Genomic DNA, 12,971 nt, shown 5'->3' on the forward strand with positions numbered 1-12,971 from the left:
GATACAATTTGCAAAACACATGAAGCTCCGGAAGAATGAAGACCAAGGTGTGGATACTTTGCCCCTTCTTGGAATTGGGAGCAAGGCACTCATGGTAGGAACTACAGAGACACAGTTTGGAGCTGAGACGAAAGGATGGACCATCTAGAGACTGCCATACCCGGGGATCCATCCCATAATCAGCCTCCAAACGCTGACACAATTGATACACTAGCAAGATTTTGCTGAAAGGACCCTGATATAGCTGTCTCTTGTGAGACTATGCCTGGGCCTAGCAAACACAGAAGTGGATGCTCACAGTCAGCTATTGGATGGATCACAGGGCCCCCAATGGAGGAGCTGGAGGAAGTACCCAGGGATCTGGGGGGAATCTGCAACCCTATAGGTGGAACAACAATATGAACTAACCAGTACCCCCTCCCCCTACCCAGAGCTTATGTCTCTAGCTGCATATGTATCAGAAGATGGCCTGCGGCCATCAGCGGAAAGAGAGACCCATTGGTCGTGCAGACCTTATATGCCTCAGTACAGGGGAATGCCAGGGCCAAAGGTGGGAGAGGGTGGGTGGGGGGGGGGACTTTTAGGATAGTATTGGAAATTTAAATGAAATAAATACCTAAAATAATAATAATTAAAAAAGACACCATTAGTGAAAACGACATTGTTTTTATAATTTTACAAATGGAATGCCCTGATTCTCAGATGACTAGACTTTTATATCTACTTAATGGCATGCTTTGTTCTTGGTGGTTATAGAGAGAATCCAACTTCATGGAGATGTTTAGTGGATAAAAGGAAAAATACTTTAATGGTATTTTTCAAATATCAATAATTATTGTCTTAAGGTACATGAAGCTTCATCTAGTGACAGATTTAATATGGTTATTCATGATAAGAACAATGAAGGTACATCAATGACTATTTTCTATTCTAAAACATTAACTCTATCCATGTACTTTTTTCTTAAAATAGGCTATGTGACTGTTCATACCCTTATAGGGATGTTAAGACATTCTCAGCTTCTGATGGGCAGTCTTCAGATTGCTACCCTGAAGAACTAACAAATATTGACAAAGATACTTATTAAATATCAAAAATCATTTTTTTCATGTCAATAACCACCTTACTTTAAAATTCTCCAAATGTGAGGAAGCTGTCAGACACACAATGACAAATGCTTTCTCTTCCCTGGAAGCTCAGATTTTATCATCAGCAATGCTGTCAGGTGTGTTTCTTCAAGTAAACAGATTCGTTTTGTTCATTTTCAAGAAAAATTCTGGCAAGTATCTACATCTGAATAATTACAATTTGTCTTTCAAGCAAAAACAATGTTTCATGAGTAAAATGTACACAATACCTTAGAGCATAAACAACCATGAAAGTGATTTTTTGGAAGAGAATCAGCAGACCAGACAATTCACAACAGTGATGCCAGTGATGCCTTATTGAGAGTTTGGATTTCACATTAGAGAATGTTAAGATGCTTCTTCTGGGGCTCAGACATTCAGTGTAGATATTTTTCTATGCTTCTTCACGGGAAGTTAGTTAATCTTGTACCTTTAAAGGGTCTGTAAAATGAATGCTAGCTGCTGTGGTTTGTGATACCATCTTGTCTTCTTGCTAAGAACCAATTGTTTGAAACGCCATGGATTTTTCACAGTCAATGCAAATATACCTGTAGTACAATCCATACAGCATATGAAATTTAAAATTAAATGACAATTTTAGTATTTAATGTAGCTTACATTTATTACCAAACATTTAAATAGAAGATCTTTTTTTTTTTTTTTTTGCTGATTCATTCATACTTAATACTTGTGAAATTCTAGTAAAACATGATGAACAACCACGTCTATTCAGCTCTGGAGCACTCAAGAGCAGTGCTACACTGATAATGTGAACTCTACCCTCTTGTTTGTGCTAAATCTCTAGTCCAGGAATTGCTGTAATTGTAAATGTGTGGATATAGCAGAGTCCTATTTCCCCTCAGTGATCTCTGTCCAGCATGCATTCAGCAAAGCTGGGTTCTGCGGATCTATTGTTGAGTCTTTTTGTGTGTCTCTGTGTGTGTTTCTTAGGTAGCACAGTTGCTTACCCTTTGAGATGCTTCAGTGACTTTCCCATTTATGGTTTGCTCAGTGATATCTAGCTTTTGAAAACATAATGATGTCTATGTGTAAATATCTAGGACTGGTTTCCAGAATTCTTAAATATCTGACTCAGACTTGTACTATTATCAAAGGGCATAGTAAAATCATCATACAGTGTTTGTCTAAATCCTTGTAAAATCCATTTGTAACATCTGTTAGGCTGAAACACATTTTCACATAACTTCACTTTGTGTAGTTTCTATGTCTTCCATAAGTAAGAATACTATTTAACTGTGATGTGTTCATCCTTTCACCTTTTGAGAAGACTGTATAGATGCAGAGGAAGCTTTTATTTTCATTTTTCTAAGGAAAACATCTGTTTTCACCAGAAGAGAGATGTTATAGGAACACATTTTCTTCTGTTTTAAGGTAAACAATTCAATTGAGTCTTCTAACAACTGTACTTTAAAAATATGAGAATTTATAAAAGGTTTCAGTGTTTACAGATAGCAAATCAAGGACATGGAGAAGCAGATTTAAACATGGGCAGAAAATCTTAATACTTGATGTTTCTCATGTAAATGCAAGAGTAAGTTTTGCAGTTCAGCAAAGCACTATAGTACCTAGACTACTGTGATGTCACAGTTGCTACCAGGAAGAGCCCTGAAAACAGCAGGTGCCAGAAGGAATGTGAGATAATTCCTAAACACATGTAAATTTGTAAGCAAAAGTGCTCCACCTTAAGGGCCTCTTTGGAAACACCAACAAATGGCTTCTTTTTATTTATGTCATCATATGGGATTTGATGCTCATGACATGCCAGGCATCCTGTAGTTGCATTCATGGATTATGTCTGTTCGTATATGCATGTATGTACTGAACAAACTCACTTCAGAAAGGAGCCTAACTGAGTTAGAAATACTGTATAGATACTGCTCTAAGATTAACTACGATGACAAAAGAATCTGGAGAAGTTCTTAGGACGGTTTTATAAGCCCACCTGCCAAGTTTAAACTTTCCTTATGATAGTTTGGACCAGAATTGTCACATGACAACGTGCACTTGTAAAAGGCTGAGTGAACAAGGCATGACTGCATATCTGAGAAACAAATGTCAGTGTGAAGTGATCTTTCCCAGGGCACCTACATTGATGTGTTTACAGTAATAGCCTATCTATGAGCCTGACCCTATATATTGATAGGAATGTCTACAAACTTGCAAACACCCGTACAAATAGAACAATGAAGTAGTAATAAATTTCTGTACATATATAATTATGTTTAATCCATTAACATTATTGGTACTCTGAAATGCTGTAACTCCTGAATAAACAAGTTACATCATAGAGTTTAATTTGTCATGAGTTCATGTAACAGAAGTAGACTGTTAATAAAAGCATAAGCACAGAGAAAAATGACTACAATTTCTCATAGAGACAACTACTACAAAAGAAAATGAGAGACAATGTGTTCTCTTCAAGAGGAAGCAAGAGTGGTGGGAAAAGACCAGGACACTCAGGCTCCTCTCTGGGGCACGTAAGGACCAAATGGAAAGCTGTGATTAGACCCTAAAGACAGTGGAACGCAGAGTGACCCTTATGAGATCATTTGCATATTTAAAATTGTTTCATGTTTCTTCATGAACAACTCATTGTGAGAGACACCTGAGAGAGTAGACGCTGCTTATTATGTTCAACTTTACTGTGCATCTACATGATAATCTGTGTCGTTGCCCCCCAAACCAACCCTGAAAAACCAATCAATCTTTTTACTTTTAAATTCAATTCAGGCTCTTTCAAATGTGGTTTTGATTGCTTGGTTGCAGGTCATAGGAGGAATTTATAATTATCATTTGCCAAAACAGAACTGCAAAAACAATTTTCCATCATTACCATCAACATTAATCCCATACAAGAGTAAGTTTTTATTTGCCAGTACTAGCTGTCATAGTAGCCTGGTGTAGTATGAGTTATGAAGATGACAAGTGTTTCCCTTTGAACTGGAAGATAGAACATGGACTTAATTTCCCCTAGAATTATAACCATGTGCAGCTGAAAGCTTCTGGTCATGGAGGTGATGGTGCTCATTAATAAGAGACATTGTAAAGACGAGGCCAAAGAGTCAAAAGGGGGAATGAATAAGAAAAATCTACACACGTGAGGTGGAAATCTTGCTAGATACGTTTTTATGCTGCTGCTGAAAAATCAAACCCATAGCTTCACCCGAAGTCTCCAACACCTCAAAATGTCCTTCAAATGACCTGTACCATGCATGTGTATTCTTGACTTTATTTTTATTATTACTTCTTGAGACAAGGCCTCACTTGCCTCATATAGCCCTGGAAATTGCAAAGACTAACGTGCCCTTGAACTTGGAGTGACACTCCAACCTTCAACTCTGGAGTTCTGGATTACACTCCCATACAATCTCGGCCTAATCCAAAGCTTGAATTTTCCAAAAAAAATTTAATTAGTTCCTAACTTTAACCCTAACTTTTTTCTAAGAAGAGTAAGTCTACTGGCAAGTAGACTATTTAGTAGTGAAAACACAAGTAATTTTACATAAAATGTAAAATACAGGCATTGAATGTTTATTGAAAAAAATGAGATGGCTATTGATGCTGAAAGAAGAAAAATCACTACTGGCAAATCATATAATGTAAATGATATATACTCCCTTTTCCCATGTTTTTGGAGGAGACTGTATACATGCATTTTCTTTGTCCCATAAAATTTAAAAAAAAGTATTATCATGTATTTCTAAAAATAATGGTCCATTAGTTAAAAGTGTCTTCGCCTTGATTCAGCATGCATAAATACATTCTAGTAGTATTTATAATAAGCTGAGTAAAAATACTTGATGCAATTAGGGAATACCATGGTTAATACTGCATTTCTTACTGCCATCAGACCAGTTCACATAAATAGCAAACAATGAAAACCACTAATGTATGCCTGCATATGCATGTTCAGTATGTTCACATACAAGGCCATGAGCCTTTCAAGATGTGGTCCACATAGACACAGATATCAAGGAAAATCACATGGTCTTCATATGTACTCTTAATTCTTGTCATAATAAAATAGGACTTTTCATACTGCAAATCAACTTCATCCTTGAAAGGTATTTTACAAAATATTTTTAAATCTTTAAGTTTTTTTTATCCAGTACAAATTTTATTACAAAAACAAACAAACAAACAAGCAAGCAAACAAACAAACAAACAAACAAAAACAACACATTAAACCCAACAGTTAATTTTAAATTACTCAAAGTTTCTACTAGTATACCAGAGCCATTGGTAACTTTACCACAGGTAAGAGAAAATTCAATTCAAACAGGCCAGACTCTATGGACATATACTGTTTCAAATCAGAGAAATGTTCCTTATATGGGTTGCATTTCATTCAGCTTGTCTTCACAGTTGGTAAGGTCTGACCTTCAGGCCTCTCAACAATGAAGTGGTCCACTGCAAATGATTTCAGAGGATTTACATCGTAAAGGAAATGCTCCAAATGCCTTTTGTATTCATGGGGAAAAATTCTTTGATGCCCTATTCAGACTCACAGCATGGGCTGGGTTCTTATGTTACAACCAAAACCAAGAAATGGGAATGAGGATCTAGGTTTTGCCTTTTAACAAGGACATTTAGAAAACTTAAGATAAGTCCAACTTCCCATGATTCATTCAGACAAGCAAAAAGGGAGGGGTCTGTGAAACTAGGTTCACAGAGAAAGATAGGAGAAAAAGTTGTTAACTTTACAAAGTAGAATTGAGGAATACTATAAAAGACAGCATCATGAGAGCCAGAGATGGCAGGAAAACATGTTTTTTATCTAGAAGAAAAGGGTTGTTTTCACTTTGATGCATGAAGTCTGAGCTGTTAAAACCCCAGGCAAGAATGTTTTTCAACAATGGCAGAATCCTTTGAACTAGAACATAAATTATATCTGTAATATATGGAAGTGACTCAAACCATGACTTACCTGTGGATATACCTTAAAAAAAACCTTATCATGAGTTTGAGTATAAGCTACAGTAATGATGCTGAAAGTTTCAAACAACTCCTACTGCGGTGAGAAAAAAGCCAATAGCAATAAACAATTGTATTGACAAGCACATGAAATTTCTGACTTAATATTAGCATGTACTTTCTATTTTATCACTAAAATTTTTCAAATGTATATGCAGGCTACTTCCTGGATAATTTGATGGGATATTACTCAATGTCATTGTAAGGAATTCATGCAGAATAGAACTAATTGTCATTTTCTCAATTTTTAAGATCCCGACTTTAAGGACCTTGGAGTTTTGAAACCATTGCCAGGTTGGTAAAAGAGAAATTTGATAATGTCCAGAGGTCTTTGTTTTCTATAATGAAGTATACTTTGGGTTTATTATTCAAGATCCATCTTTGTGTGTGTTTGGCATCTTATTATTTAGCGTGTGAGTTTGAGATGGGCGGCCCGGAAGGAATTGTGGAGTCCATACAGATTCTGAAGGAAGGCAAAGCTTCTGCCAGTGAAGCCGTGGATTGCAAATGGTACATCCGAGCCCCACCACGATCCAAGGTCAGTCCCAAAAGTGAAACCGGCACCCAACAGTGGATTTCAGAAGCGTCTAGTTTTCACATTATCTGGTAGCACTGGGGCATGTGTCAAATTTGCTACTAGCTAGTAGTTAGTTTCCTGTTCTTGGAAATGAGACTTGTGTTCACCTGTTCAACCTAACTTCCCAGCATGAACTACAGTGTGAGACCTGGTGAATAGACTGTACAATGGAGAACAAGAGACCCTGAAGCAAGTCTAAGATACTTTATCTCCAAAAGAGTGTAAATGAAACATGAGAACAAATTTCTAAATCTGACCTCTGGCCTTCACACAGTCATTCACATGTGCATGTGTTCTCTGAGACACGGGCACACAGAGACGTACATACACCACTCTATACTTATTCCTCATGTTTTCTACATTTAGTACTAAGACATATATGTAAAGAAATCAGCCAAGCAAAAGATCTGATCCCAAGCTGTTGATAAGGAAAATACAAAGGAAAAGACTACCTAAACTGTAAAGACAGTAGTAGCCAGGGTCTCAATAGAAGGGCATGAGAAACAGCAGGATAGCAACTAGACAGTAGAAAGCCACACAAGACTACAGGGAGCACATCAAAGACTTTATGTGCAGAGAAAACAGCAAACCTTTATGAATTAACTTAGCAGCATGTGATCTAATGAGCCAATGGGTGTGGAGGGAGGCAAGTCTGCAAGGTCTAATTTCTGTGGGTCTTTGCTGAGAATGGAAACTTTACCCCAAATGCTTAGTAATATCAAGGAAGGTTAACAGAAAGGAGATGCGACTGAATTTACATGTTAGAAATGGAATTTGCAAGTATGTGGGAAGGTAAGATAGGTGAACAGACATGAGCAGAAGCCTAGGTAGGGAAAAGACAGTGAGTCCATGACAGAACTCACTCTGTTCTGGTATTCAGTGATGGGAATACTAAGAACAGTTCCTTAGAACTTGGTGATGGGGTATTCAGGTTAAGAAAAAATAATGCTATTGCTACTGTCTTTTCTCTTTAGAATTTGAAGGAAGCTAAGAAGTACTTGTGTATGAAAAAAAAGTACTTCTTGAAGTATATATACATTATACCTCATATTTATGTAATGGGAGGGAAGAAAGCACAGTCCTATTCACAGCTCTGAAAGTTACAAGTCTCTTTGCATCTGAGCAAATCTTTTAAAAAATGTTTTGCTTTGCAACAATTTAGACACTGGTTTTCTTTTCCTTTTTTTTCCCCTGTTGCTTGCAAGTTTAGTTCAAGGTTAGCTCTGACTACAGAGGGAGTGTGTTTACTAGACGTGACAAGTTAGTAAGACCCTATCTCAAAAACAAAGGCAAAGGGGGCTTGATGATAGAGTACCTGCTTAGCCTGTGGCAGGCCCTGGATTCAAACCTTGATAGTCGAAAGAATTTTAAAGAAATAACTGGTATTTGCAATATAAAGTCATAAACACTCACCTGGATGATCAGAGAGCTAAATTTATCTTTTATACAATTTGTGAATTCTCCGGAAAGTGCTTGTTTTCCTTCACCTTTATGAATGAAAGATCTTTTTAAAAGCCAACTTTCATAAGCAGGAACTGTAAGCATAGCACCTTGCTGTCTTTAGCAACACCATGTCACTTCAGTGCTGAAGTGCAGTGTAAACACACACCCCCTTCTTGCAGATGGCAAATAAGCTGTCTTTTGTATAGTCCCAGGACAACAATGCCTAGTGCACCTGCCTGTCACAGAATCAGGCAGTCTGTGACCCATAGCGGAGGCTTCCTGCAGAGCTGAACTAAGATGGTTCTATTGTGACAGCCTTTTTCTGTTCAATTAGAGGTTGAGAAGAGAGGAAGTAGAATTGAATGCTGTGGAGAAAACCAAGAAACAAGGCTTACTGACCGTGTAGGCGTCCAATTTTTGTGGATATCCTAGTAGTTATGAGCATAAGCTATCAAAGCATAAGTCAAGCTTGAAATGGCTCACTGCCGCTGTTTGAATGGTATCTCATGACCCACTGCAGTACACAAAGGGAGTTGCCAAAGAGTTTACATTATAGGATTAAAATTTGAATATATGACAGGCTGTTACTTAGCATTTGATAAGGAGGAAATGTACCAATATTTGCTTTACTAATGTAGATGACCCCTTTATTGTTTTTTTTATTAGATATTTTCTTTATATACATTTCAAATTTCAAATGCTATCCCGAAAGTTCCTTATACCCTCCGCACGCCCTGCTCCCCTACACATCCACTCCTGCGTCTTGGCCCTGGCATGCCCCTGTACTGGGGCATATAAAGTTTGCAATGACCCCTTTAATTATTAACATAATCTGTCAGCATCCTCAGGGAAAACCAGAGGAGAAATACTTTTGGAAATCCAATCATGATGGGGCCATTTACACATGAGCAGCATCAGGACAGGAGAAGCCTTTTTGAGTTAACCATTGGGTACAAACACACTTCTGTGAGCAGACTTTTTGCATGGTGATCCTAGAACAAGGCTGTAGAAAAGGCCTTAGTGTGTCCAGTTGTAGATCTTATCTAGAGAATGGTCACCATGGAGAATAATGCAAGACCAAACCATGGTAAGAATTTAAACCTGAATTTCATGAGGGCTGAACTTCAGGTATGTTGGGAACAAAATAAAAGGGCGTGGGGGGTCCGGGGGCCGGGGAGAAGTGGGGGAGGAAAAGGGGCCAAACGTCCGGCCAGAGTTCCTGTGCTCTGGGCAGGAGGATGCAGGCAGAACTGCTGTATGCTTTTCCACACAGCCCCCGGTGAGCATGTCTGACCCACATGGCAGGGGTGGAAAAGGGGCAGCCTCTGACCGACCTGGGACCCAGAGCTACCTTGCCCCAGGGTTGTAGGAAAGAGGGATGAGGGAAGAAGTTCCCAACATTGACCAGAGTGCACAGCGGACCTAGATGGAGCAGAGACTCTCTATGGTTTAAGGTTTAAGAGCTTTTGTTTTGTTTTTGTGTTTTGTTTTGTTTTGCTTTTCGAGACAGGGTGTCTCTGTGTAGCTCTGGCTATCCTGGAACTCACTCTGTAGACCAGGTTAGCCTCAAACTCAGAAATCTGCCTGACTCTGCCTCCTGAGTGCTGGGATTAAAGGCGTTCGCCACAATGCATATAGAAAGAGAGAAGGTAGAGAGAGGAAGAAAGAAAGAGAGAGGAGAGGAGAGGAGAGGAGAGGAGAGGAGAGGAGAGGAGAGGAGAGGAGAGGAGAGGAGAGGAGAGGAGAGGAGAGGAGAAGAGAAGAGAAGAGAAGAGAAGAGAAGAGAAGAGAAGAGAAGAGAAGAGAAGAGAAGAGAAGAGAAGAGAAGAGAAGAGAAGAAGACAAAGAGAAAGGGAAGAGGAGAGAGAAGTGAGAGGTAAAGGAAGAACAGAGTGAGAGTAAGATAGAGTAAGAGTAAGAGAGTGAGGTGGGGGCTGAACACCCCTTTTATGGTCTTCACTGTTGCTAGGTAACTGGGGAGGATTTTAGCCTGAAGGTCAGAAGCTTGGGCCATACTGACCATGCTTCTCTTGTGGGGGCTGTGGGAGGTGGTACTTTAGGCAGGGGCTGGAGTTCCAGGCGCATGAGGGAGTGCAGCACCTGAAAAATGAACGTATATTATCCATTCAACTCCGCCTGGGTGTAGACTCATGAGGCCCTACATTTTCTGAGGAGCTATTGGTAGCTAATGGTTTCCAGAAGAGGATATGCCCCTTTCTTCTGTTGTAGCTATTGCTAAGTTAACCATAGTCTAGTGGAATAGCCTATTACTCCTCTTCCTGTAAGCAACTTTAACTAAAGTTGGGTCTTTTTAAAAATTGCATAGATCTGGGAGACACACTACTTGGGAAATGGACAGTGAAAGTAAGAAGAACATAAGACAGGGTAATGGAGAGATGAATATAGCTACAATACATTATATATCTATAAATATAGGACAATAGAAATTCTTACAAATAATATTTAGAAAACTCATATAGCATTTATGTTAAACTATACCTAGGAAGAAAGAACACAGCAGGCATGTCCACAGTCTACGTTGTTTTAGGAACTGTACTTTGTCTATTTGATATGAGAGATAAACATCTATTAATTCAATATACTTAGGGTTCTGTGATGAGGATCAAATGATATTCTAGGGACAGGATGAGAGCAGAATTTGGCAGGGGTCTTGCATAATAATTACATCAAACAATTTTGGCCGACATCACATGAAAGTCCCGTTAGAATCCAAATTCCATTAATATGTGTTTTTGATTAGCCCAGACATTTGGCTAGCTATTAGTAGGGCTAGAGCAATGGCAGTAATCTCAAGACTCCCGGGCCAGTCTGATAATACAGAGCCACTATAATCAGCCAAAAGATCCAATTTACCCAAGGAGATAGGAGATGGTGTTAAAAGATGCATCAAACATGTGCCAAGGAGAGTGAATCATTAATGTTTGGGGAGAATAAAGATCTACCTTTTGATAGCTACATATTATTTTTATTATTTCAAATTAAAGCTAATTTTTGTGCAAAACCAAAATATTAAGTCTGCTTATAGTCAAATCAACATGGAAAGGTGAAAAATAAGTCAGTATTTCATTAAAAAGTATCATGCTGTTAACACTTTATATGATGACCTATGTATAGGGGTCAGAGTTTATGAGACCTCCAGTTTCCAGTCCCGGTTCTAACTTTGTAAGTGTATCAAAGAAAGACATATCTGGTTATGTTAAATTAAGTTACCTGGTAAAGGATGAGTGAGGGATACCTGTGAAACTGTCATTCAGGTGCCATTGAGCAAAGGGAAATAGTTCAGCTGAGTCTGATCTAATCACACAGCCCTTAAAAGCAGAGGTTTCTTTATTGGCCAAGGAAAGATCCATGGAGTCAGAGGAGCCATGGTAGCCATGGAGTCAGAGGAGTCATGGTAGCCATGGGGGTAAATGGTAGTGTTGGTCTCAGAAGTATAAGAACATGGAATTTCAGACTTTGAAAAGATAATTAAATATAAATTTGGAGTCCTTCTAACCTGGGATTTGTGCAGTAATAAACAGACCTACTAAATCTGATAACATTTCATAGGTAACATGAGAAGGTAAATGCAATAAACTCTGGGTATTGATTAGAGTTGAAAACATTAAAAGTATCAAGGGTTTTAGGGACTGAGTCTGCCTTCATTATCTGAAATTATGAGAAGAATGAAAATTGAAATTTTAATGCAGTAAATAATAGCTAATGAGACTTATAGTTAAACTTTTTTTTTTTGAGACAGGGTTTCTCTGTGTAGCCCTGGCTATCCTGGAACTCACTCTGTAGACCAGGCTGGCCTTGAACTCAGAAATTCACCTGCCTCTGTCTCCCAAGTGGTGGGATTAAGGGTGCACGCCACCACACCCAACTATAGTTAAACTTTAAAAGGCAATATTAGTTGTAGAGTGTAAGATGTAGAAGGCTACTCAAATGTTTTGCTATTTTCTATAAATGTCTAAATACCACTTTAATATCTTTATACCAAGAACTGCTGTTAAGTGCTTATGTTTTTAACATTTTAGAAGATAGTATTGTTTATGTTTCCCAAGTGAAGATTTTTCAAACGTCCAAATTCATGTAATATTCTATCTGATATAATCTTGACCTTTCCAGTCACAAACAGCCATCACAAAGTCCTAGGTACATGTTTTTAGACTGGTTCAAATATTAAGATGTCCAGTTATCTTGAATTCATGAATAACATATGGCAGACCATAGGTGACTAAACACTTATTTGTTGTGAATAAAATTTTCCTTTGAGACTCAAATAATTGTCTCAGTCCTTGCTTTTCATATCATTATGACACAATGGGAGGAGCTTCTGAGCAGCTGGTACTAAATTTTCTTTGTAGTGAATTATTTAATAATTTAAGCTAAATTCACTTGTTTTGCATAGAAACACAGCACTGCCTTCTGTATTGCTGCAATTTGGAAAATAGATACTACCAGAAATGGTTTATATGTTCTGAAGTTGCCCATGTCTTTTTCAATAAGTCATCCTGTCAGTTCCATCCCTTTGTGATTGATTAAAAAGGAAAACGCATCAAAATGATTCACTGAGAAGAGATTTGGATCTGACTATTTCACTAGAGTTATATATTATTCTGTTGATCATTTCCCTTTGCTTTCCTTCACAGAGGGAGTAGAGAGATTTTTCTTTCTTATTTTTTCTGTTTGCTCCCTGTAATAAGTCTTTTCTTGGAGCCATTATGTCACAAATCTTAAACACTGATTCTAGTCATAATGGTCATCTTAAAACTGTTTAAAATGAGATTGCTTTATATTAGATGTTTGTATGATTAGAAATTCAG

General features: G+C 38.1%; 1 protein-coding gene across 11 annotated transcripts in view; it reads left to right on the forward strand.

Moving 5' to 3' along the window:
• Neto1 (neuropilin (NRP) and tolloid (TLL)-like 1) overlaps positions 1-12,971 on the forward strand; it is a 111,907-nt gene that overhangs the window by 59,853 nt on the left and 39,083 nt on the right. For 8 of the 11 annotated variants that reach the window (XR_386371.4, XR_386370.3, XR_001782367.2 and 5 more), the window contains exons 5-6: positions 6,375-6,416; positions 6,533-6,660. The exons of 1 other annotated variant lie outside the window; for it this stretch is intronic. Coding sequence is in view for 5 of the 10 variants with exons in the window: in XM_006526481.4 (XP_006526544.1) it covers positions 6,375-6,416; positions 6,533-6,660 (170 nt within the window). In the remaining 5 variants the exon portion in view is untranslated. Of the gene's footprint in view, positions 1-6,374; positions 6,417-6,495; positions 6,661-12,971 lie in introns of all 11 variants that reach the window. 2 more of the 11 variants (XR_003952521.1, XM_030250464.1) reach the window with 1 other exon arrangement.

This window comes from Mus musculus, chromosome 18, assembly GCF_000001635.26.
Source record: "Mus musculus strain C57BL/6J chromosome 18, GRCm38.p6 C57BL/6J".
In the NCBI taxonomy this organism is placed as follows: Eukaryota; Metazoa; Chordata; class Mammalia; order Rodentia; family Muridae; genus Mus; species Mus musculus.